The sequence below is a fragment of the Meriones unguiculatus genome, chromosome 11 (genome assembly GCF_030254825.1).
Source record: "Meriones unguiculatus strain TT.TT164.6M chromosome 11, Bangor_MerUng_6.1, whole genome shotgun sequence".
Taxonomy (NCBI): Eukaryota; Metazoa; Chordata; class Mammalia; order Rodentia; family Muridae; genus Meriones; species Meriones unguiculatus.
Genome location: NC_083359.1, coordinates 8,637,951 through 8,661,946, shown reverse-complemented (window position 1 = coordinate 8,661,946; position 23,996 = coordinate 8,637,951). Strand labels below are relative to the sequence as shown.

At 45.7% G+C, this 23,996-nt stretch overlaps 1 protein-coding gene across 12 annotated transcripts in view; it reads left to right on the top strand.

The window, feature by feature from the left end:
• Fbxw10b (F-box and WD repeat domain containing 10B) overlaps positions 1-23,205 on the top strand; it is a 32,033-nt gene extending 8,828 nt beyond the window's left edge. The window contains exons 6-14 of one of the 12 annotated variants that reach the window (XM_060363509.1): positions 1,143-1,252; positions 3,244-3,444; positions 5,956-6,077; positions 11,419-11,567; positions 12,957-13,099; positions 17,186-17,344; positions 18,487-18,749; positions 19,466-19,585; positions 22,365-23,205. In XM_060363509.1, coding sequence (XP_060219492.1) covers positions 1,143-1,252; positions 3,244-3,444; positions 5,956-6,077; positions 11,419-11,567; positions 12,957-13,099; positions 17,186-17,344; positions 18,487-18,749; positions 19,466-19,585; positions 22,365-23,158 — 2,061 coding nt within the window. In that variant the 3' untranslated portion in view covers positions 23,159-23,205. Of the gene's footprint in view, positions 1-1,142; positions 1,253-3,243; positions 3,445-5,955; positions 6,078-11,418; positions 11,568-12,956; positions 13,104-17,185; positions 17,345-18,486; positions 18,750-19,465; positions 19,586-22,361 lie in introns of those variants that run through there. The other 11 variants (XM_060363508.1, XM_060363511.1, XM_060363510.1 and 8 more) reach the window with 11 other exon arrangements.
• The last annotated feature ends 791 nt before the right edge of the window (positions 23,206-23,996 follow it).

Genomic DNA, 23,996 nt, shown 5'->3' with positions numbered 1-23,996 from the left:
CAAGCCTCACGCAACCTGGAGGACGGTGCAGCAAGACCACAGCATTCAAGTGGAAGGGAAGTAAAGCGGGTGCTCCCGCTCCCCGCGTCTCAGCTTGGGTTTCCCGTCCTAATAGACTCACCTCTACTCCTGCAGATTTCCTGTATGGTCAGAGAATAGTATAACGGGAGTTTCTGGTTTCTTTGGAAGCCCAGTTATGTTGTGTAAACATGTTTTTGTCTTCATCCCAAGAGTGGGATTGTAGTTGGGCTTTAGCCTGTCCACCGCTGGTAAACTGTCTCTTGTGGGGCGTGGCCTTTGTCAGCTGGTAATGGCCTGCCCTGTGCAGCATGGAGAGAGGCGTGGTCTAGGGCTCTCAGGATCTAAGTATGAGAGCCCAGAGAGAAAAAGTGTGGCATGCGCAATGCGAGTGGCGGTTTGGAGAGACCAGAGACGATGGTGTGGCGGTTTGAAGCAGACAGAGAGAGATGCTTGGGACGCAGCAGCTTAGAGGAGACTGCTGCCTGTGTTTGCTGTTGATTGGGATAGCCCTAAAGAACCAATCGACCCCAAACAGCCGGGAGAAGTAAAGGGGCCTTCCCTCTCCTACTTAAGGTTGTGGGGAGGTTGGAAGGGAGAGGCTTTGAGGAACCCCAAATAAAACAGAATTTTAAAACCAGCGCTACAGGTGGCACCCAACATGGTTGGTGTTCTGTGCTATCGGATACCTGGACTATGAATACACCATTCCCATTTTGTGAGATGGTTGGTCAAAGGCAGCGGTGAATCAATGTGTGACCATGCCCACATGAGCTTGCTCGTGAGAGCATGTCTGTGTGAGCATGTTCGTGTGAACTTGCCCATGTGAACTCATTTTCAGCAAAGTTGTGCTCCCGGCAACACTTAGAATTCAGCCATGAAAGTGCATAGAACCTAAAATTGTGGAAAATTCAGAGGTGAAACATAAATTAGGCCCTTCATCTTAGTGTTTCCTAGTGCACAGGTAACTTAAATGTCTGCTTACAGCCTCTCCCCATGAGCCTCCCCAAATGGTAGCCACATCCTTGAACGAAAGAGTCCATGGAAGATGGGGATGGGGACAGTGCGTCTAGGATTCTGGGTAAAGTCTGTGATGACTCTGACTCCAACTATCTCTTCCTTAGAATGATTACAATTTATACAATGCATACCAGAACCAGGAGACCCAGATGGTTCAGATGGAGGAGAGGAATGTTTTCTGTGGCACCTACAACATCCGTATTCTCTCTGACATGTGAGTACTAGCGTGAGAAGTTAGCTCTTAGGGCCTGTGGAGCACTTGAGCTGGCCCCTTAGACTTTTCCAGACCTTCGCTGACCCTGGAGGCAGTACCCCCTCCCCCCAAGAACCTGTTTGGACAACAAATGTTTAACCTGCACCATTCTCTGTAGCAAGGGACACCTTCATTAGTTTTGGATATTCTGACCAACAAAATTTAGTTCAGGTTACATGCATGATACTTTGGTCCTCTGAAATTTCTTTATTGCCTTATTCCAACTTGAGAACATGATGATTGGGAGAAAAGTCCTATAAATCCCATACAGTTTATGTAGAGAGAAACGCACTCTTGTGACTGAGTCACTGAGGAGCAACAACTGCTAATATTTGTCTTAGTCAGGGTTACTTCTGCTGTGATGAAACACCACAACCAAAGCAATTTGGGGAGGAAAGGGTTTATTTACCTACATATCTTGAACCAGGGTCCATTGAAGGAAGCCAAGGCAGGAACTCAAACTGGGCAGGAGCCTGGAGGCAGGAGCTGATGCAGAGGCCACGGGAGGAGTGCTTCTTACTGGCTTGCTCCTCATGGCTTGCTCAGCCTGCTTTCTCATAGAAACCAGAATCACCAGCCCAGAGGTGTCCCCACCCACATTGGACTGGGCCTTTTCATATCAATCACTAATTAAGGAAAATGCCCTACAGGCTTGCCTACAACTGTATCTTATGGAGGCAATTGCAATTGAGCTTCTCCCCTCTTGGATGACTCCAGCTTGTGTCAACCTGACATAAACCAGTGCAATATGGAACTCCAACCTCCAGAATCATGTGTTTAAACACAGCACACACTTGAAAGAAGTGGGGTTATATAATACTGTCTCAGTAACACATTACATCAAACACTCTGCTATCTACTTTAAATATGGATATGCCACAGAGGGCCTGCTCTCTTTTTCTCCTTCCTTCCTTCCTTCCTTCCTTCCTTCCTTCCTTCCTTCCTTCCTTCCTTTCTTTCTTCCTCTTTCCTTCCTTCCTTTAAGGCTGGGATGGGACACAGGCCCTCACACATGCTAGGCCTGTATGCACCTGTCACTGAGTTATAACCCCAGCCTTGAGAAAGTGTTTTAATAGACTTTTGCCATATTGTTGTCCTAGGTCCTTTCTCTTTATCCACAAGGTTTTTAGAGGCTGCCTTTATTTTATTTTTGGTCAGTGTGGGATGCTTTGACAACTTGTTTGATGACAGCTCCTCTTTAGATGTGTGTGTTGGGGGAAGGGTTGCACCATAGATACGACACAAGGAAGCAGGAGATAAATAACCAAGACTTCCTCCAAGTCAAAGCGATTTTGTCTTCCTGTTCGCTGGATCGTTGCCTCCTTACTCTGTGGCCATGGTGTACTCCACAGCAGAGTCCTATTTCACAATTAAAGATGGCTCTATTCGGACAAATTATTTGGTCATCCTTTTCATATAATACTTAATTCTGGAATAGTTTTCCAATAGGGAAATCGCTTCATCTCCTGTCGGCAGTATACTGGTCATAAAGCTCATTATGAGCAAAGGGCATGTACATTCTTCTTTATTGTCAGTGGTACTAATTAGTAGAGAAGCCTGAGCCTAAGAACTGCTCCTTGGCTACTGGTTGAGGGGGAAAGACAGGAAGAGAAATGCAGTGCATACGGGACTTCCCAACTATATCCTTCTGAAGTTTTCTGAGAGACAGATTTCCATGGTCAGCTAAAGGGAACTTTCCCTCAGTCTAGTCTGCCTTTTCAGGATTTAACATAAATAAGCAGATTTATCCATGTCTTCAGGGTTCAATCCTCTTGACATTGATGTGAGGTAGAGATCGTCAGGTCCCGTTGTCATTTGGCCTTGCCCTCTGAAAGCCCCCCAAATTTCCCATTATTCCTCCAGCTTAGGCAAAAGCCAGGTGCTGCGTAAGCCCAGGAAGGACACTAACTCTTTGTTCTTCGGATACACCCCTACCATATCCTGAAACCCAGGTGGGACCAAAACAGAGTCATCCACTACAATGGGGGTGATCTGGTGGCTGTCTCATCCAACCGGAAGATCCACCTCCTGGACATCACGAAGGCTAAGGAGAGGCACATCGAGTTCCGAGGCCATGCTGGTAGTATCAAGGCCCTCTTCCTGTCTGAGCCGGACAACATTCTCCTAAGTGGGAGTTACGACCTGACCATCAGGTGAGAGGTACAGGCCAGGATCATCGTCCTGCTTAGGGCCAGCAAAAACTAGGTAGCTTTTGGGAGAAGCAAGCATGGCATGCTTTTTCCATTTTGTATTTATTTATAGGTTATCCTGAATTATTATTACTTCTAGAATATCTATAAAAGTAGATTTTTTTTTCAAGATAAAAGCCAAGATTTTATTTGCTGTTTGAAATAGATTTGTAAGTTATCAGGTATTGTCACTGAAAACAAGAAATTTTCTTTTTTTTTTTTTAAATATGCTTAAATAAAGATGTAATTTACATATTTTCAAAATAGATTCCTTCAAGGAAAATTAGTTTTCTTTTTTTTTTTCTTTTTCTTTTTCTTTTTGTTTTTGTATTTTGAGACAGGGTTTCTCCATGTAGCCTTGACTGTCCTGGGCTCACTTTGTAGACCTCGAACTCAGAGCCATCCACCTGCCTCCCTGCCTCCCTGAGTGCTGGGATTATGGGCGTGCGCCACTGCGCCTGGCTGAAATTAGTTTTCTTATGAGTGTGAAATATAATGTGGAAGCAAAATCATGTTTAAATTGCATATATTCATATATTTTAGCTCTAGAGATTTATTTTAAAATTTAAAAAATACCTGAGTGTGTGTGTGTGTGCCTGTGGGTGAGTACATGGCTGTGAGTGTAGCTGCGCCCTCGGAGGCTAGGAGAGAGGCTGGATGCCCCGGAGCTGGCGTTTCGGACCACTGTGAGGCTGGGGTGTGGTGTGGTGTGGGGACGCAAACTCTGGTTAATGGCTGAGCAATCCTTTCCGACGTTCATCTTAAAGAATGTAACAAACGTGCCCATTGCTCGGGGCGGGAAGGAGCCCTTCCCTGGCCTCCAAGGGATTTCATCCTCCTCGTTTCCTCCTTCCAGCAGGGTCCTGTTGCCCCACGTTTTATACTGAGTATTGTCTTGTATTTCTTTTTAGATTTTCCTCCTTGCTCTATATATTTTCAGAAATATGAACTATTTATTCATACCCCATGTCTTAAGTCAAAATAGGTGGAATTACACTTTGAAAACACTTGTTTCTTGACCTGGACTCGGTTTAAGATTTACCCTGGGAGGAGCCCAGCTGTCGTGGCTTGTTTTCGTGTAGGTCCAGTGTTCCACTGGAATGTTGCTGCAGGTGAATGATTGGTGTTATATCTGGTATTTAGTTCCAGAATGCTGTCACGCATGATCTTGGCTACATCACCTGGTGCCTGAGCTTTGGGTTCTGGCTTTCTTAAGTGTCTAGCTATGTAGCCCAGGCTAGACTCTCCTGCCTTAGCTTCTGGAATGCTGGGATTACAGGTATGCAACATCAGGTCTGGCTTTGTGGTGTCTTGGCTCATTTTATGCTTGCCTTTCACTTTCAGGTCTTTAGTCCACCTAAAACTCATTTTTGTTATGACTGCCTCTTGTTTTAAGAGGTTCTTCATTTGTGTCCCCAACCGACTCAGCACCATTCATGGAAAAAATAAAAAATAAAATAAAGGCCCTTCTTTTGCTGGTCCACATGGCTACCTGTGCCTAAGACTCTCCTCTCTAGATTGCCATTTCTAGGCTCTCTGCTCTACTCCGTTTTTCTATCTGTCTGTCCTTGCTCAGTGCTGCCTTAATTGCTTTGGTTTTTAAAACTTTGTGTCTGGTAGGGAAGTCCTACCAGGCTCACCCATCTTGTGGCTGTTCTCTGGCGTTGGTTTGTTTGGGCTTGTTTTTGGACATTAGGGAAAGGAGCATGACTGCCTGTGCAGCGTGGTTCACGCCATGGATCATTCTCGCTCTGCATGAGGCCTCGTTTCGGTCTTAACTCAGCTCTTCGTCTGCCCTTCCACTCCTCAGGGCAGCTTCCTATCTAACCAGGGCTGGGGATTGAACCTAGGGCCTCCCAAACGCAAGGCACTGAGCTGCAGCTACAGCCCACACCTAATCTTTCTCTAGGTATATCCACCTTTTCTTTTTTGAGGTACGAGTGCATCACCATCCTGAACTCTCCTCACAGGCTAGGCTGACTGGCTAGTAAGCCCCTCGGATCTGCCACCTCCCCAGCACCCACAGTACAGCACACATCACCATACTGGGCCCTTTACTCTGTAGGTTCTGGGGGTCAAGCTCAGGCCCTTGCCTTTCTTACTGAGTTATCTCCCTGGCTCCCTTCTTTGTTCTGTTTAAAGCCATCTAACAGCCTTGTGCAGTCTGACTAACCCGCATAATTCTATTCCATCCGGAATAGCATCACATCCTTATGCCTTCAGATTGGTTACTGATAGATAGAGGGATGGTTTGAGTCTCGTAGGTTGATCTGTGCCCAGACTTGCTCACCTCTGTCACTAGTCCTAACGTGTGCACTGCACTGAACTGTTTTTTTCTGTAGGGATGGTCTTCCCCGATGCTAACAGTGACACAACTCCACTGCCTGTTTAACTACCTAGCTATCTAAGGGAACCCTATACTGTAGGATCCCGGGGCCTTCAGAAAATCTCTAAAACACGCCCCCATTTCTGCAGATACTGGGATGTGAAAACTGGGGTTTGTGTACGAGTCTTCTACGGCCACCAGGGGACAATCACTTGTCTGGATTTATATAAGAACAGGCTTGTATCTGGAGCAAGAGATGGACAGGTGAAAGGTGAGAAATCTGCCTTCATTTTCTTGTTTTCTTTCTACCCCTCCTTTCCCCTCCCTCCATTTCCCTCCTCTTTCCTTCCCTCCTCCACCACCTTAGATAGGGTCTATTTATATATCCTGGGCTGCTTTGAACTCATGATCCTCCTATCTCAACCTCCTGGGTTCTGGGATTTCAGGCACATTTCCCCTCACTCAGCATGCACTCCACTCATTTCCACAACTAGTCTCTATTCTGTTATTTGTGCATCTATTCATGGATCTGTCGCCTTCTCCATTCAACAGTACTCCAGAATCACCTGCCTAGGGAATGCTACCAAGCACGTTAATTAACGTGATTGTGATATTCCCCAACAGACGCGTTCTGAGGTCCATCACGTTCTAGATTTTGTCAGGTTGGTAATTAGCAGTGCCATCACAACCACTGAGAACAGGAAAGTAGCCACAGTCAGAGCTACAAAGACAGAAAAATAATGTAGGATTTGAATTGAAGACTGTCTGGCTCTCAGTCATGTGCCCCCAGCCACAGTCAGCATCCAAAGGGAACACAGAAATAAGAGTAAATTAGGAAAAGCTCCATCAGCAGGACGCCACGTGAGTGTGCTCTGAAGGACGAGTAGTTTCATAGGCGGGTAGCAGAAGATCTTCAAGCAGAGTGAGCAAGGACTGACGGTTGCCTGGGAGGAGGAGGAAGAAGACCGTATTGGGTACTCCCCAGTGTTTGTTGTGGCTGGAATGCTGTGTGTGGCACTGGATACTGGTCTTTTAAGCTTGTTTGGGGCCTGGTTATAGAGCACTTCCTGCACCATGATGCAACACTGCCTTAAAGCCACAGGTGTGTTTTCAGTTTGGACCTGACACGATGTTATGCATACTTTAAGATTTATTATTTATTATTTTTTTTTGTTTTTGTTTTTTTTGAGACAGGGTTTCTATGTGTAGCCCTGGCTGACCTGGAACTCTCTCTGTAGATCAGGCTGACCTTGAACTCAGAGAGATCTACCTGCCTCTTCCAGAGTGCTGGGATTATAAGCATGCACCACCTCATCCAGCTGTTATATGTCTTCAGATGATAACTCAGATGAAAGTTTGGAAGAACTCTGAAGGGGGTGACTGTGTGGAGATAGGGAATAAAGTAAGACACCATGTACCCTAGAACACTGCCATGGTGTCTTCAAAATTCCTGAGACCAGGCAAATGTAAGGAAATGCAGATGGATCTGCCCAGGCCAAAGAGAGACTTCCAAAGGGAAAATTACCAGGACTTTCTCATCAACTTGATAAAAAAAAGAAGGCTATAAAAGGAAGTAATGATTCCATTTACAAAATCCCAGGATGCCTGGCATATAAAAATACAACTTATGGAAATAATAAAGACTATAGAGGGAGAACAAAGTAGGGAGAAAATGGGGAGGAGGTCATAGGTTCAGTTTTAGAAGCTCCATCAGCAGAATGTTCTACTACCTCCATAATGGCCAAGCTAACGTGTTTACACCCTAACCCTTGAAACTGGTGACTGTATTATCTTTTGCTTACTTGTGTTCCCCTAAAGGCACATGTGTTGGTAGCTTGGTCACTACTGTGGCAAGTGGAAGTGATACAGGGTCTGATTGGGAAGTCTCTGGGCCAACTGCGGGCACTCCCCACAGAGAGGATTATGGGACTCTAGTTGCTTTCTGGCACTGAGTTTGGCAAATGTTACACCCCCCACCCCCATAGACTAATACATCTTGGGAAGCAAAAAAGGACTTTTTTTTTCAGATATGATTAAGTTAATGACCTTAGAATGTGCAGATTATTCTGGATTATTGACAGTGGGCATTGTATTCACGTGATTCCATTAAAAACCAGAGAAGTGTTTGACTGTAATCCAATGGAGATGTGGCTGTGAAAGAAGGCTGAAGAGGTGTAATGTTGCTGACTTTGAAGGTGGAAGAATGGGTCATAAACCATGGGATAGGGTGGCTTCTAGAATGCTACAGTGAAGGCCAAAGAAATTGATTTTCCCTGAAGCATCTTCATGCTTCGGCTTCATATGGTATCATACCTCACTTCTATAAGAGACAATACATTTCCTACAGAATGGGAAAAGAGCTTCACAAACTCCATATCTGAGGGAGGGCTAATATCCGAAACATATAAAGAACTCAAGAAACTAGATATCCACAAAACAAATAATCCAATTAAAAATGAGGTATAGATCTAAACCGAGAATTCTCAATAGAGAGGATATCAACTGGCTGAGCAACAGTTAAATATATGTTCAATGTCCTTAGCTACCAGGGAAATGCAAATCAAAACTACTTTGAAGTTCAATCTTACATCTCTCAGAGTGGCTAAGGTTAGTAACACAAGTGACAGCTAATGGGGACATGGATATGGAACAAGGGAAATGCTCCTCTATTGCTTGTGGGAGTGCAAACTTGCACAGCTACTATGGAAATCAATATGGCTTTTCCTCAGAAAATTAGGAACCGATCTACCTCAAGACCCAAAACATGTTCCACCTTCCCACAAGGACACCTGCTCAACTATGTTCACAGTGACTTTTTTTTATAATAGTCAGAAACTGTAAACAACCTAGATGTTCCTCAATTGAAGAATGGCTAAAGAAAACATGGTACATTTACACAATGGAGTATTACTCAGCTCTTAAAAAAAAAATACATCATGAAATTTGCAGGCAAGTGGATGAAACCAGAAAAAAAAAATCATCCCGAGCAAGGCAACCCAGACCCAGAAAGTCAAACATGGTAGGTACTCACTTGTAAGTGGGTAATCGCATCCCACAGATCCAGAGAGGCTAAGGAACAAGGAAGGCTCAGGGTTAGGGGGTAGCAGTGGGGGTGAGGGTAGAGAAGACAGAGACAAAAACGTTTGTATTTCAGCCAGAAACCTTGTGGTAATAAGTTCTAGCCAACAGCCTTTGAGTGCAAACACAATGAAGATGAGATTTCTGAGAACACTCAAATGAGAACCTCCTGAAAGCGAATGCCCTGGATGAGGGCTCTAGATAGATGGATCTGATAGGTACCCATTTCAGTTGCTCCTCTGTGCCCACAGGAGAGTGAAGACAGGAGCTCCTCCTGGATACCAACCACATCTGAGGTTGCAGGTGCTCCTGGGTGAAGCGGCACACGAACTTCTACACACCCTCCTGCATGCTTTAAGCCACCTCTAGACGACCTTAACACATCGCACAGTGCAAATGCCACATAAATACTGTTAGTCAGCATTGCTTATGTAATGACGACAAACATATCTAGTATAGAATGTATACAGTGCCTAGTACAGGTACCATTTTTATCACCAACTATTTCAGTCTGTGGTTGGTTAAACCTGAGCATGTGGCACCTAGGAAGATGGTGGGATGAACTCATACTGAAAGATGCAAGACCTAAGCGTGGCTGAAACCTCTTCTGGAGAGCAGGAGAGAGGAAAAGACAAAGTGCAGATTTTGGGAGTCACCGGCTGCCAGGGATGGGCCGAGAGAAAGGACTAGATGTGCTCTGACTTCGCAAAGAAAGGAGTGACACTCCCAACGGCCATGTCCTTATCCTTCTGAATGAATGTCATCGCCACCGCTGGTTTGTAGAGTGTGGAAGCCATGGTGAAAACTGTCTAGATGAGGGTTTGAGGAGAGAGGGCAGCCACAGCCTCGAAGCCATCAGAGAGCCTTGGTCTCCAGGGTTCCCAGTGGGCCATTCTGATCAAGTTCACGATCAGGGGCTCAAGTCTCAGCATTTATGACCCATGATGTCATGGGGCCTCTAAGGAAGGCTGCGTGCTTTCCCAGAGTATCACAGTGGGGTTGGGACTGAGGACAGGGGGAGTTAGACACTTGCCGTAGGCATGAACTTGGAGGGGCGCCAAGATAACTGAGCGGTCAAGATGTGCATTTGAGTCCAGCGTTTTAAAAGGCCAAATTAAGGCTCCAAACCCACAATGAGCAAAATATCATTTGCACTACACTGACCTGGGTGGTGGACACTAGCCTGCTTTGTCTTTCAAGGGCTCTGCCACCTGCCTGCCTGGCCTACCAAAATAGAACAGACTAGGGCACCACTGCAGTCACAAAAAGTAATTTCCTCGTTTTAAGTTCTTTGAGGCAAAGCACATTATCAATGAATCTTTAAGTCCCTTCCTTCCTTCCTTCCTTCCTTCCTTCCTTCCTTCCTTCCTTCCTTCCTTCCTTCTTTCCTTTTCCTTCCCTCATTCCCTCTCTCTCCCACTCTTTTTGAGACAGGGTTTTTCTCTGTAGCCCTGGCTGTCCTAGAGAACGCTCACTCTGTAGACCAGGCTGGCCTCGAACTCACAGGGATCTGCCTGCCTCTGCCTCCTGAGTACTGGGTGGATTATTGTGCACCTCCGCCACCCAGCTAATTTTTCAATGTTCATCCCTGGTAATGTTATAAACGGGACAAGATGTCCGTGCGAAGAACAAAGGAAGGAAAGCATACTTACAGCATGAGAGTTCAGCTCACAAAAAAGGGCCAATGGAACCCGAGGTCCCAGAAGCACCGGTTTCGGTTCCCAGCTCCTTTTCTAACTTGAGGAAGTTCCTACACTCTAGGCCTCAGTTTCCTCATCTGCACAGTGGGGAGTAGGAGCAGTGCTTGCCCTGGGAAGAGGAGAGCACACTGCAGACACTTTAGCTCCTCACTCATTCTTACTGCGTTGCTAGTCTCAGCTCTGGCCGTGTTTGTCTCTGGTTACTGGTTAAGGCTATTTGTCCTGTCACTTTAGGTCAAAGGTACCTTTAGGGGCCGGTGAAGAAGGACTTTCAGCATTCATCCTGGAACCTGTGGTTCCCACTTTAAGCTCTGTGCGCTGGAATATCCATCCCCTCCCACCCGCACCTGATCCTCGGGACTCTAACACAGTCTGCAGAGCGACAGCATCAGACCCACCCCATCTGTGGAAATGATGCCATAAAATCCCCAAGTCCAAGTCAGAAACACCTAGAAGGGATGACAACACGCCTTTTGTTGGTCACAGGTTGGGCCAGGAAGAGAACACCTGGGGAGGCTCACGCCACTACCCACGCCGTGATTTTCATCAACTACATTCCATAGCAAGAATATTCAGGCTTATTGGACATGAGTAGGGCAGCACTGCCTTTCCAAGGCAGAGTTGCAGCAAAGGCCTCCTCTGCATTGCTGGGTTTTCCCAAGGGTCTGTGTGTCACACGGGGGCGCTGTGTCACTGCTGGTGAGCCTGGAGGGGTGCCAGCCAGGTGACGGTTTCTGGGGAAGATTCAGTAAGCTCAGTTTTATGACAAGCAGCAGAAGTTCACTGTAACCCTCTCCCCTCCCCCTTGCCTTCCCTGTCACCCTTCCTGGTCAGAATGGGACATAGACACAGGGAAGTGCCTGAAGACATTTAAACATAAAGACCCCATCATGGCTGCCAAGATCAGTGACACCTACATCGTGAGCAGCTGTGAGCGAGGCATGGTCAAGGTGTGGCATGCTGTCACAGCTCAGCTGTTAAAGGTGAGTAGGCAGCGAGCTGGCACCGCAGCAGGCACACTGGTGATTGATTAAAAGGACAGGAGGCTCTGTTACTCCACGGAGCTCCCTAGACCATCCTTGAGCAATTAAGTAGGAGCCAGCCACCAGGGACACCCAGAGCCACTCGATGAAGGGGTTCCAAAGACAGTCAGAGTGGGTCGGGATGGCAGGACCCCCTCACACACACACACACACCGTGCTCCACATTAGGAAAAGCGGGTGGACGAAGGCTGCATTCTCACTCTGCACAGTTACAGCATATGAGTCCGATGGCCTCCTAACAGTGGCAAGGGCAGAGACTATCCTACCCTGGCCCTAACTGGTGAACACATGTTTTTATTTTCAATACATTATTTTCTTTTTTTCTAAGGGAGTCCCACCACCAATTATTTCAGTAAAGCATAAAAAATAAAAAATAAAGAATTGAGTGTCAGAAAAGTAAGAATACCCAGCATCTTGAAAGTCATTAGAAATTGTCTTAGTCTGGTCTGTGTTTTGTCACTCCTAACAAAACCATAGTTATAGATATAGTTATATATGTAGTTATAGTTTTAACTAGACTATAGTTTATAAAGAACAGACATTTATTTGGCTCATAGTTTTAGAGGCCTGAAGCCCAGGAGCACAGTGCTGGCATTTGGTAAAGGCCTTTGGGCTGGGCCATGCCATGGTGCAGGGCATCGGATGGTGACCCATAGAAAGCATGCCAGTGCTCTTATGACAAAGTCTCCCCCAGGATAAGTCACCAGTTCCTGACCAGATCAACACGCTGCTGAGAGCAGAGCCTCATAATGCCACCGCTTCTCAGGGGCTTATGAGTTTTGAACATCGACTTATGAATCTGAAGGTTCAACCTCTAACCCGTGAATTCTGTGGGGTGTGTCCAAACAGCAGCCTGTGTCCACAAACACGTTCTTGCTGGATCACAGGACCGAAGTAGGACAGAGTTTTTTTTTTTCCCCCCACACCCATCTTATTTGTGGTTGAGCCTCAGCTGCAGGCATAAGAGTGACCCTGTATATCCTCTGAGTTGTGGCAAAGTTTGGGTAGAGAAGAGGGACTTCAGACCTCTCTGTGTTCCAGAGAGATGGAGTCCATTCTGCCATGGACATAACCAGAACACAGATCTAACCTTAGTCATATTCCTTTTGAGTGGGGAAGAGCCTTCTGCTAAGAGGGAGGCATGGGCTTCTCCGGCCTTCATAGAGGAGAAATTAAGTCAGATGATGGGCATGCTAAGCGAGGGGGCAGGCACAGAATAGTGGGATAGAGCTTTGGGGACAGTTCCACTAGGAAGGCCCTGGCTCTGGCTTTGGAGGAGTCACCATCTAAACTGTGAGAGTCTGAAGGCAGTGGCATCTTTTCTTGCAGATTCTCACTGGTCACGAGGGAGCTGTGAAGTGCCTGTTCTTTAACCAATGGCATCTCCTGACTGGAGGTGCTGATGGCCTGGTCATGGGCTGGAGCATGATAGGAAAATATGAGCGGTGTCTGATGGCCTTCAAGCATCCTAAGTAGGTGCTGGGGAGTGGGACAGTAAATTTGTTGGATGGGTCCCCCTGTGCAATGCTGCTCTTCCGGCCCTTCTTTTCCTCACTCCTTTCTGCTTTCTTCCCGTTCCTACCACTGCCCTCCCTTCTGGACATTCTTTCCCACCCTCACTTGTTTCTCTTGAGAAATAATAACACTGGATATACATTTTGAGAAGTTGTTGGGCAAAATGGGTGGAGAGTAGGTCTCCCTATGTAGCTCAGACTGGGTTTGAACTTGTGGTCTTGCTTTAGCCTTCTGAGTGCTGAGATTACAGAAAACACATGACAAAGTCATACCTGTTGGCTGTTTGGCTCACTGACAGATTGTCCCAAACAATGCCTACTCTAAACTTAGAATTCCTGAACTTGGTTTTTATGCCAGAAAATATGCTCTTAATATCATCTTAAAATGATCCAATGTGTCAAGGTTTAAAAATAACAAAAGACATTTTAAAAATCTATACTTCAAAGTTTACGGACTAGGTTCTGTTCCAGGATTGCAAATGGGTTTCATTTTCCACTCCTGTTCAAATTTAGTGCTGATGGCTGCTTGGCGCCTACTAAGCAGTATTCTGAGCTCGCAGCTGGGCTCACCTGGAAAGGCTACTGTGGCTAATTAATGATTCTGCCATGCCTACGGCTTTATAGACTACACGGATGATGCTTCTTACCCTTAGAGCATTAAAGTGCCAAGAAACACAAGGCTGTATTACTTGGTTAAAGGAGTAAGTGGATTCCTAGGGGACTCTATCTGAGGATTGTTTAGATCTCTGGACACTCCTTATCCACCAGTGCCATGAGAGGCATATGGTATTTGGCTACTAAGGTTTACTAATAAGGCGTAGATTATTACAGCAGTCATGGGTCTGCTCTGGGTGGAAAACAGTAACTACTTATTAGCAGGCGGGTGCTGGGAAGCACCTATGCTCAGTGAATTTACCCCCCATGGAACTTTGAGCAAACCCTTCAGCATACCACCCGGTCAAGCAAGCTATGACCTCAAGGGGGAGCCAACTTTATGATGTTTCCTGAAAGTTATTAACTATATGTTTTAAAAACCTTCCAAACAGTGCCCAGTAAGACTTAGCTACTGGAAAATGATGTTTTCAGCAAACACGACAGACTGGTTGTCGTCTCTTAAATCCATGAGCCTTCCTGTCTATTAGCAGACAACTTCAAACCCTGCCACTCTTGTGGGATGTCACCACCAACAAACCATTTATATTTGTTATTTTTTAAAAATCAGATTTACTCATTTCATTTCATGTGTGAGTGTTTTTGCTGTTGTGTAAGTCTGTGCATCCTGTGAGCGTTTGGTCCCTGTGGAGGTCAGAAGAGGGTTCAGAGCCCCTGGAACTGTAGTTATAGGTTGTTGTAAGCCACCAGGAGTGTGCTAGGAATCATGCCCAGTCTTCCGCAAGAACAAAAAGCTCTCTCCATCACTGAACCATCTCTCCGGCCTCACATTGGTTGATACCTGGCATAGACACAGAAAAACCGTAACTATCTAGAGGACAGGTAGTTATGGCTAATGCACTGTTTGTAGGCCCCTCTACTCCTCCATAATGGTGTTAGCTAGATATAAGTGCTCCAAAATTTTTATTGGCAGCAAGCATTCACTTACAGATTGCTTCTCTGAAGCGTTCTAGTGACTGCATTGATATTCGTCTTTTGAATACGGTAGACAGTTACTATCTGGAAGAGGAGCTAGAGAAAGGCATCTCTCTTTTGAATTTAATGTTTTCAACTAAAATTCCAATTTTTGATTATAGTGGGGGAGAATCTGAACATGGAAAACTGGTTTGACGGCTGGTGATCTTTGTTGTAGAAAATATTTGGCTATTAAGGTTTACTATTCAGCCATAGATTATTATTTAACCTGCTATCATTTTTGGTGCTTATTATTTAACCTGCTACCATATCAATAAAGGACACAGACACCTGATAGATTTTTAATGAGTCTTATTTCACTTGGGGCTAGGCAGATATTAACCCTCTCACCTACCTCCTTATCTCATGGCTCATGCTCTAATCATTCCTGTCTGGCTGCATCCCATCCAAAATAGCATAAATACTTGCACCTGCTTTCCATCCGGGCTGCTTCTCCGCAGCCACGTCCATCCTCGGAGTACACTCCTGGCCACATGATTCTTCCGGTGCTCCCCCCACCCCCAACCCATGGGGTCTCCACTTCCTTCTTTTTCTCTCCTTCCCCTCTCTCCCCCAGGCTGGCCTTGAACTCACAGTGATCCACCTGTCTCTGCCTCCCCAGCGCGCTGGGATTAAAGATGTGTGCTACCATGCCTGGCTGGTGCTCTTATCGACTTCGTAAGACCATTATTTTTCTTGTTTAAATGCTTCTTGGGCTGCTGCAAGCTTCTGTAATTTTCTAGGATCCTGGAGGAAAAATGGATTCTGACAGTTTTTGTTGCTGTTACAGAAGGGTGGAATTTTGTAGTTCCCAGTTCCACCATCTTTACTGATGTTACACTCTAAGTAGATTTCAGAAAGAACGAGCAAACGGGGGACATCTACAGGGCAGATAAAACCTGAAAGGAGTCTGAGCTGGTCTAAGACCAGAAACCACCACTTGGTCAGGTGCCGGGCAAAATTTTTAAAAAGTCAATTCATTGAATTGTAGCAGAAATTACATGAGGTAGAAATTATTATTCCTCGCCATGGGGTGCGGGGTGTGTATGGAGGGAAGACTGGGAGGGCAGGGGGCGTCCTCAATGATGTATAGAGCCACAGTGGGTGGTGGCACCAGATTTCACAGGTTTCTGACTCTGAGACCTGTGCTGTATTCGCAGGCTATACTGTTCTGGGTTGAACTACCAAATGTCACAAGAACACGGGGAAGTGTAGGCCCAGCACCCAAAGTCAGGAACAACACAGTGAGGGTAGCCCTTTTGCACAGGCGCTTCTACCCCCGTGCTGCATTACTGCGTGGAGACCCAGAAGGGACCAACTCTTTAAAGTGGCCTTGCTTTCTAACTTTTCTTCGGTCACTAACTAGAGATGCCTGTGAACTGTGTCATTCAAACCCGCCGAGGGCAGGGCCCCAGTGATTAATCAGCTTCAACGAGGCCCCACCTCTTAGAAGTTTCTCTCAACATGGCTACCTCAGAGACCAAGATTCTACCACATGGACCATCTGGGACACATACGACCACAGCAATCTGGGTGGGTAGATCAGGACTGGCAAGTTTGCCCTGCACGTAAGATCTGAGACATCGATGTGATTAAATTCAACTCTTTTCAAGGCCATAAATAACAAAAGGCACATCTGTCAGAACGGAAGAAACCAACACAAACCCTGTAGTTGGAGAAAGATTGTTTTGGGTTTTTCTGTGGTTCCCTCCTTGCCACTGGCCACCATAGAAAGACACAAATGTCATCCCTTAAGGATGTTCATTGTTTTAAGGAATGAAGGCCACTCACTAAAGAGCAAAAAAGAGAGTCTAAAAATTTGTCTGTTCATATATTGAGCTGGGCAGTGGTGGTGCATGCCTTTAATTTCAGTACTCAGGAGGCAGATGCAGGCAGATCTCTGAGTTTGAGCCCAGCCTAGTCTACAGAGTAAGTTCCAGGATGGCCAGGACTACACAGAGAAACCCTGTCTCAAAAGACCATGATAATAATAATAATAATAATAATAATAATAATAATAATAATCCTTAGCCTTATACTGTTCTTTCTTATATAACTAAACTGTTATGCAAAAAAAACTGTCCTAAAAGGATTTTAAAAAATCTAATTCTCAGCATAAATACATAGCTAAGAATCAAAGCACATGTAAAAAACAAATGGAAATCTGACATAGTAGACCTCTCTCCCCAACTCCCCCTTAAAAGCCTGAAGCAGCACCTTTGTCCTGCGACAAAACCGCAAATACTTCAGAAAGGAAATGGTTAATGATTTACACCTAGAATCCTAAGAGGTGCAAGCACTGCCTGGGTTAGATATGGCTCCTACCTCCCCACCGCACACAAACGCTCTAAACCATGAGCAAACCTGAAGAGTGTCCCCGAAGGTGGATATTGCCTGTTGTTCTTTGTCCCCTTGCAGGGAGGTGCTGCATGTGTCTCTCCTCTACCTCCGGGTCATCAGTGCCTGTGGAGACGGCAAGATGCGAATTTATAACTTTCTCAATGGCAACTGTCTGAAGGTGCTGAAGGTCGACGCCAGAGGTGACCCTGTGCTATCCTTCTTTTATGAGGGCAACAGGTGGGTGGTAGGTCGGTGTGGAGGGCAGAACCATAAGCAAGTCTATGGGATTTTTTCCCTCCTCCTCTGGGACTCTGGATTTACTGGCAGAGCAGTGTAGGCCATGCTTCCTTCCAGCTCGGCTGAGGGAGATAGTCTCCTGTGGGAGGAGCTGGCTTTTGCCTCAGACTTAGCGATGAGGACACAATGAGAGCTGTGTTTATTCTTAAGTGTGTCATGAGGCCCAGCTTGGACACCTTCCTTTGGGTCTGAGTAAATCTAATGGAGACGATGTAATGGAACCTCATTCCTCAAACTCTACTCTAGCGTTTCCAGCCCCAACAAGTCACTTTTCTAGAGTTTACACTAAAAGTTAGAAAGTCTTAAAATTGCAGTACACGCACATACGCTTGCACACCTGCACGCACACACATTCGGTGCTTTAGGTATTCCAGTTCCTTATCATAGTCCAGGAAATCCAGACATACGGGAAAGCTGTTTGCTTTGTGCAAACGGAAAAAAAAAAATGAAAGAAAGAGTAGGAGATGGGAGGTGTATTAAGGATGGGAAATATGAGTTCCAAACCTTTGTCCCCTGGGGTGTGAGAGTGAAGACTAGAGGCGACAGAAATTACCATGATTTATGAAGTGTCTCCACCCTGTCCAGAGACCCTACAGGATGCCGGGTAGCCACATAGGGCTTTGTGTGTTGGCTCAGCAAAGGACAGGAGACTTCCCCATTGAGAGTTTTAATCCGAAGGATGAAAATAGAAACACTGAGTCTAGATACTGAGCTTGAAAAGGAGCAGAGGGTGAATTTTCAGACATCTGTGAGCGGAGTACCTAAGCTTCTGTTTGGGGCAGGTGCTTGTCACTCCAGAACTGGAAATCCACCGAAAAGGTATTTCCAACCTAAGCAGTGAAGCAACCATAACACATGTGTCCCTTTCGTGATTAAGTCACAAGGAAAACAGTTTCAAAACTACCCACCCCTGCCCGAGGCACCCCTGCTTTCTCAAGGCAACACCCCAAGCCAGCCCATTGCTGCGGTCATTGCCTGGCCACAGCTCCATCAGCCTAGGGGTTGGAGAAGACACGGCTGCTGTGTGTGTTGCAGTGGCCTCCACGCTCCTTTTGTGGGCACTGTCATTTTGCTTGTTCCAGGATGGTGGCCCAGACAGACAGCAGTATTATCCTGTTCCAGTTTGAAAACATAAAGTGGCAGTACGCCTCAGACAGAAGCAAAGCCAAGAAGAACAAGGACAAAGAGGAGGAGAAGGAGGGGAGCAGCCTTGGGGCTGTGTATTCCAGGACTAGCATTCAGGTCCAAAGCCTGAGAGATTCGCTGTCTAGTAAACAGGAGCTCTTACTAAATAACCCTCCCAAGACCCGAGTTGTTCTGAAGATAGGCAAAGAGCAATCCTTAGGTAAAGCAGCGAGATCACTGTGATTTCAGTGATAGTGGGGGGTGGGGTGGGGAGGGTTGGTGGGTTGGGGTCGGGGGATGAAGGGGGGAATTGGCAGGATGTGTGTGTGTGCCCGTGTATGTGTGTGTACAGAGAGAGATGGAAGGAACTACTGTGGACATTTAATTAAGCTATTGCTTATGTCCCCGAGAGAGGCACAAAGTTACAATACACAGAAAAGCTTTCACTACTGACTGAGTTACCATTAGACCTCTGAGAGAATCTCTGCACCTGAAAACGATAGTGATAAGACAGATGTGTACAGACACAGGGTGGGGGGGGGGGTTGGGGCTGTGGGGGGTGGGGGATGTGTGTTTGTATGCGATCTATGCTGTTTATGGCATCTAAAGAGCAGATCATGTGTGGGCTAGACTAGCAAGGCTCCTGCCTTCCTACCTGTCCCCTGTGGCATGAAGTTGTGCCCAAGATCTCCAGAGAACCCCAACACATCAGTTTCAAACTTGAGGCTCAATACCCCACAGGAGAGGCCATGGGAGGGAAGGCACGATGGGACCCAGACCTTGACACCTTGCTGCTAGACCCTGGCAACAAGACCCAGACACTGGCACCTTGAGCAAAAGCAGCTGGGTTGCTGCTGTGACCCCACTACGCAGGCCTAACTGAATTATGCAATGACTGTGGTTTCCTCTTCAATCTTAATCTAATTGTACTAACAGAGCTATACGAAGCAGGAAAACCAGGCATCCCTCAGGATGGCAGGAGGAGAGCTGGTGGTGGCATGGACGACGAGGAAGACAGTCTGTTCTCACACCTTGACAGCGAAGAGAGGACAAACGGTGATGCTTTGCTTTTCACTAAGAGCTACAATCTCAGCCCCTGTATCTCTCTCTCTCTCTCTCTCTCTCTCTCTTAGCTTTGTTTTCCAGGCCAAATTGCTGCTTTTTTTGGGAGTGGCACGGTTATGCTTCCGTCAAAGGACTGGTTTCCCATGGGCTCCTAAGAGGGATGAGCTTCCTGTCTCTTTACTAACTTGTGGCCATGAAGTGAAGCCTTTCTAAGCACCTTACCTATTTCTTGTCTCTGGCTCCCTCTTGCTTTGGGGTCTACCAGATTAATGGGCACACAGAAGAGGAGCTCAGGCTGGAATTTCTTGAGAGAGGAGAGAGATCTGATTGTGTGTATGGTATGGTGTGTATGTGTACATGGTGTGTACATGTGATGTGTGTGGTATGTGTTTGTATGTGGTGTGTATATGTGTGCTTTGGTGTGTATGTGTGTGGTGAGTGTGTGTGATGTGGTGTGTATGTGTGTGTGATGTATATGAGGTAAGGAGATGACAGGGAAGTGACAGGAATGGGATTTTAAGAAGTACTGTTAGACACTATGGCTAGGACGCCTCATTGATGTTTTTGGAAGGTATTGGTAAGCTTTTCCAGTGTTTTCCTAATAGTTTGGACTAATAACAATGTTCCTTTGAAATAACTCCCTGCACACTGGTTTCAACGTGAGTCAATTAAGGTTTAGTGGTCTGCCCTCATCAGGGCTTCCTACATTTGCGTACACACAGGTGTACGTGTGGAGCGAAGTTCGGGGAATACAACCGCTGCGCCAAAGGACAAACACATTTAAAAACTGGAAAGTCATTGTCATGGTTGAACATAAAAGGCAAACAATCAACTTATATACTCCCATTAACAACTGTGGGTGTCCTCACTACATGCAAAGTAGCTCCAGGGAGTTCCTGGCTCCTCATGTTTGCCTACATGATGGGTACAATGGTAGTTGCATTTCCTTAAGCTTGATCATTAACCAATAAAATGTCCATCAGAGAGGGCAACGGCAAACAGTGACCCCAACCCACCACTATGGAGATCCCCACAACCAAGATTTATACCATGGAGAGTCCATGTGAATTACTTGCATATCTAGGACATATCAGCCCCCACAAAAAACTCCCAGAAAAACCCAACAAAAACAAATCCCCAGAATAATGAAAAAGGAAAAAAAAATAAACCCATGTTTTTCTGCATTTGGAAGGTGAGGAAAATATTCCGACAACTAGTTAGCTCAGTGTTACATGCTTTTATAAGACACTAATTAGCAAGGTTAAGGTTGGGGAACACTTGGAAATCACCCCACCCTAATCTGTCCCTTTTGGGACACTGCTCAATGGCTAAGCGAAACTATATGCTGTGAGTTCAGATTGTTGTTAAATCTGGACCAGGCAACTGATTTCTCTTTTGTTTTTGCTGTTTGTAAAAGCAATGGCCCTGTCTTTTTGCATTTCTGTGAGGTACTAGGAGTGATATAAGAAACGGGTTTACCCAAGAAGACATCTTCATTAACTTAATGGTCTTACGTTCCTTGACTATAAAGTGGTTTGTAGGAAGTATTCTGGTGAATATTTTGGATTCATTACTATTGTTCAAAACATTTTAAGGACTCCTCTTTAGGAGTCTAGTGTTAGTCGTGCTATGGATATATCAAAGCAGGAAGCAGTGACATTCTTAGAATGCAGGCCCAATTCTGGGAAACATGACCAAAGCTGGCTACTGAAGTGAGAATTGACCTTTAGTTATTATTGACCATGTAGGTAAGCTATAAATCTGTAAGACCTGTTTTATAAGAGTCATGAGATGTGAGAATCAATTAACATTTTTGAACATGTGTGCAACATTGGAATTACACAGGCTGCCTTCAAAATAGGACACTTTACACAGATATTAGGATAGTCATTAAAAACAAACCCTTTCTGCTGCCATCATTTCTGACGTCATCTGGGTTGTTGGTGACATGCCTTTTGGGTGACAAGACCTCAGGGTGCCTCACAGAATGGCTTCACATAAAGTGCATTTTTTTTTTCTTTTGAAGGTTTTTTTTCCCCCTACAAATAAAATGTCGTCAGAGTGGGCAATGGTAAACAGTAAACATGACCCAGCACCAGCCAACTGTATCCAGTCCTGTTAACTCCCTGTCAGCTCCCCTCCCACTTTGCACCCAGCCCCTTCAAACATTTGTTCCTAACTGTTCCTCCCTCAGTTTCCCAACAGTGTGCTTAAACAGTCCCTTCTCCCAATTTTCCCAACACTAGTAGCACCAAACCCTAACAACTGTTCTAGCATCTCCTGGCTCAGCTGTCACCAGCTATCTTTTTCACTCTGCTAGCCCAAGTCATTTCCAACTGTCTTCTTACAGTGTCTTCCCTGGCTCAGCTCAGCTTCTCCTGGCTCAGTGGTCTCCCATATTCAGTCTGCTCAATCTCTCTTCTTTATTCCCACTCACTCTTGTTTTTTTTTTTGTTTGTTTTTTTGTTTTTTCCTGCACTTCTCTCTAATCCTACTCTCCTCTCTTGCCACTTGCACCCTCTTCCCCCTCTCTCAGCCTCTGCTGGATTTTTTATATCCTCTCCTGTTCTCAGAAATCTAAGAGGCAGTGGACACTGAAGGTCATAGGGTCAAGCAGTTCTCTTAAAGGTCCAGTTGACTAGCAACTGGGGATCCTTTAAAGGGCAAGGCACACAAAACAAATGACACTACAGCTTCAGCTTGTACGCATAGCTGGTCACTGTTTTCCATGGAACGCTGACGTGCTTTTCTTTTCTTTTTGAAAAAGCAGGTGATACGGAAAGCCCTGGAAGTGATAATGTTCATCCAACGAAAAAGTTCTGGAAAGTCCCCATGACACCTGACCGATTCCTTCTGACTGTCAATGCTTTGCAACAGGCCCACAATTCTGGAGAATTTGCCTATCCCCACAGGCCCCAGACTCCAGTCATTGATGCCTGGGGACCTTCAATTCCATTTAAAAGGAAAGTCCTAACTCTCAAAGGAAAATCAGTCCAACATGCAGTTGATCAGTTGCGGTCCAGCAATCTTCTTACAGACGTGAAACAAACCAAGATTCCCCTTGAGATTCAGAAGCTGCAGCCCAATTTGAAAAAATCCTTACACAGTCCCACAGTCCAGTCCACCATTCCCCAGCCTGTACTTATCCGTCCCAAGATTTCTGACAACTTAAGGATTGAAGAGCAACCGACCAGTTCAATTGAGGGGACAGTGCGCCGCGTAGGTCCTCTGACCAGCTCGCAGGTCATTAAACCAAACCGAATGCTTGCTCCCAGAGGCAGCACAGCCATCCTGTCTCTCAGGAAAGACCGGACGCGCTTCTACACAACCTTTGATCCTCTTAGAATGAACGCTGGGTTCATGCTGTTGACTGTGAAGGAAGAGAAAGAATATGAGGAAGCCAAGATTAAGGAATATCAAGCCAGTAAATCCAATAAAGAAGTCGACCCAGAAAAAGCCCACAGAGCCGCATGGATTCGTAAGATCAAAGGTCTGCCTATTGATAATTTCATAAAGCAAGGGAAAACAGCGGCCCCTGAACTTGGGCAAAACGAATTTATCTAAACCAGGCTTGGGAAATTACAGCATCATTAAAACACACAGAAAACCAAGTGAGTGTGGGGTCTTGACCTTTTTTGGCATTTCTTTGGCAATTCACATGAACCTTTCTATGAATCAGAATGGACAGCATTACGCTAAAACAACAGGAGGCAGGGCAAGAGTGCCACCCGCATTCCACTTGGTGAGAGGTAGGCAAATTCACTGATGGCTGATATCCACTGATAGCAGTGGATATCCTGATAATACACAAAAACTTCCTTAGGGGGCAAATAATGGACGAGGCAGGTGATTTTGAAAAGGGTAGCCAGCAGCAGGGATATGGCTCACTGAAGGGGTTAGGACCTGTACAAAGAGTGTAGTCCCCACACAGGGACTCCACAGTGTCAGTCAGACCTTCCCCTTCGTCAAGTCCTAGCTCTTGCGAGGCTGGAGGGCCAAGCATCTAGTCAGTTGGTACTAAGAGGCAATACCCTGTTTCAAAAGCAAGCAAACAAATGTGTACTCCTCCCCAATCCTCCAAAAAGAAAAGGAAAACAAGCAAACAAACAAACAAACAAAACCACAACAAACCAAACCAAAACGCCCCAAGCGGGTCAGACATTCACTTTCTTGTCAAATGTTCCCTATTTTAAAAGTATGGCAATGAATTCAAATTGCATTCATATAAAGGGGAGAACAACCAAAAGACAATTCCATACGCACATGGTGGAATTCCACAATACAAGGGAGGGCCACCAAAAAAATTCTCCAACCAGATTAGGACGTATGTCATCCATCCACCTTCGCAGGAAGGTGTGTATTTGCCTTGCCAAGCTTTCTCTTCTTCGGGGATTATGTTGAT